Raw genomic sequence first — 1,197 nt, forward strand, 5'->3', positions numbered from 1 at the left:
CAATTAGATTATTTTCCATAATCGTTCAGCCCTAGTAAAAACCATTTTGGAGTAACTATTTAGAGTCCAGCTGACTATTAATATGTAATCAGTTAGCCTGGCCTACTCTTTTTTGGTTAATTCAAAATGACCAATTTCTGACTCTAAAAAAAAGTGGAAGTGAATACAAACATACCTTGTAGAGAGAACTGCCCCCTATAACCCAGACCTGATCGGCCTGATCAGCCAGTTCTGTTTCGATTAGCCTGAGGGCTGAGCTGAAGTCTGACGCCAAGTAGTGTGCTCCTGCAGGGGGCACTCTGGACCAGAATGACCAGTTACAGCATGTCAGTTAGAACAGGGCAATACTTTGTGTAGCAAAACTCTGCACTGAGTAATAAAATACCCCCCCCCACACACACACACACACACACACACACCACACACACACACTCACACAGACACGCAGGAAGTCAATGCACTGCACACTGGGCATTATGATAAAACGTGACACTGTGAAATGGCACTGTGTGTGACAAATACTTGCACTTCCTGCTGAGGACAATGTTGACTCTGTTGCTCAGAGGTCTGTTCTTCTCTGGGATGGAGTACCACGTCTTCTTGCCCATGATCACCACATTCTGCTTGCCTGCACAAAGACAGGTTTTGAATTCATTTAATCAATTATTATTATCACATGTTTTAGCGTGCAATCTCCAGTGCATGGAGTGTCAAACTCCTTTTATGTCACAGGCCACATACCGCCCATTTTGATCTTAAGTGGGACGAACAAGTGAAACTCCACTTTGTGTCTGTGTAATTAAGTTAAATATGTAACTGAAATTTGTCAGAACTCTTCAGACTTAAATTGTAAGAAATAAATGTGTAAAATTACAGAAAAAGTCCTGGTAGCTGACCACCCAGTCTTTTGTTTTGTCTTTTTTCTCCGGTCCTCTCCTCAATCAGGAGTGACATGTTTACCTGCATGTTCTCCTTAAATTGCTGGCTGTCTGAGTGGTGTCCAAAAAAATGATGTGGGCTTTATAGTAGGGGTGCAATGATACTCGTATCGATATTGAACCGTTCGATACAGTGCTTTCGGTTCGGTACGCATATGTATCGAACAATACAAAATTTGTATTTTATTTTGAGCGCTCAGTGAATCTGCGTTCGACTACTCCGCCTAGGCTGCACTGTCGAGCGCAGATCCACTGAGCG

At 42.7% G+C, this 1,197-nt stretch overlaps 1 protein-coding gene across 1 annotated transcript in view; it reads right to left on the reverse strand.

Annotated features, from left to right (window-relative positions):
• Positions 1-1,197, reverse strand: part of dhfr (dihydrofolate reductase) — a 17,025-nt gene that overhangs the window by 4,281 nt on the left and 11,547 nt on the right. The window contains exons 3-4 of the mRNA XM_005745828.2: positions 523-628; positions 176-299 (exon numbers count right to left, since the gene is read on the reverse strand). Coding sequence (XP_005745885.1) covers positions 176-299; positions 523-628 — 230 coding nt within the window. The remainder of the gene's footprint in view (positions 1-175; positions 300-522; positions 629-1,197) is intronic.

This window comes from Pundamilia nyererei, unplaced genomic scaffold (assembly GCF_000239375.1).
Source record: "Pundamilia nyererei isolate P.nyererei 1_Seehausen unplaced genomic scaffold, PunNye1.0 scaffold00167, whole genome shotgun sequence".
NCBI lineage: Eukaryota > Metazoa > Chordata > Actinopteri > Cichliformes > Cichlidae > Pundamilia > Pundamilia nyererei.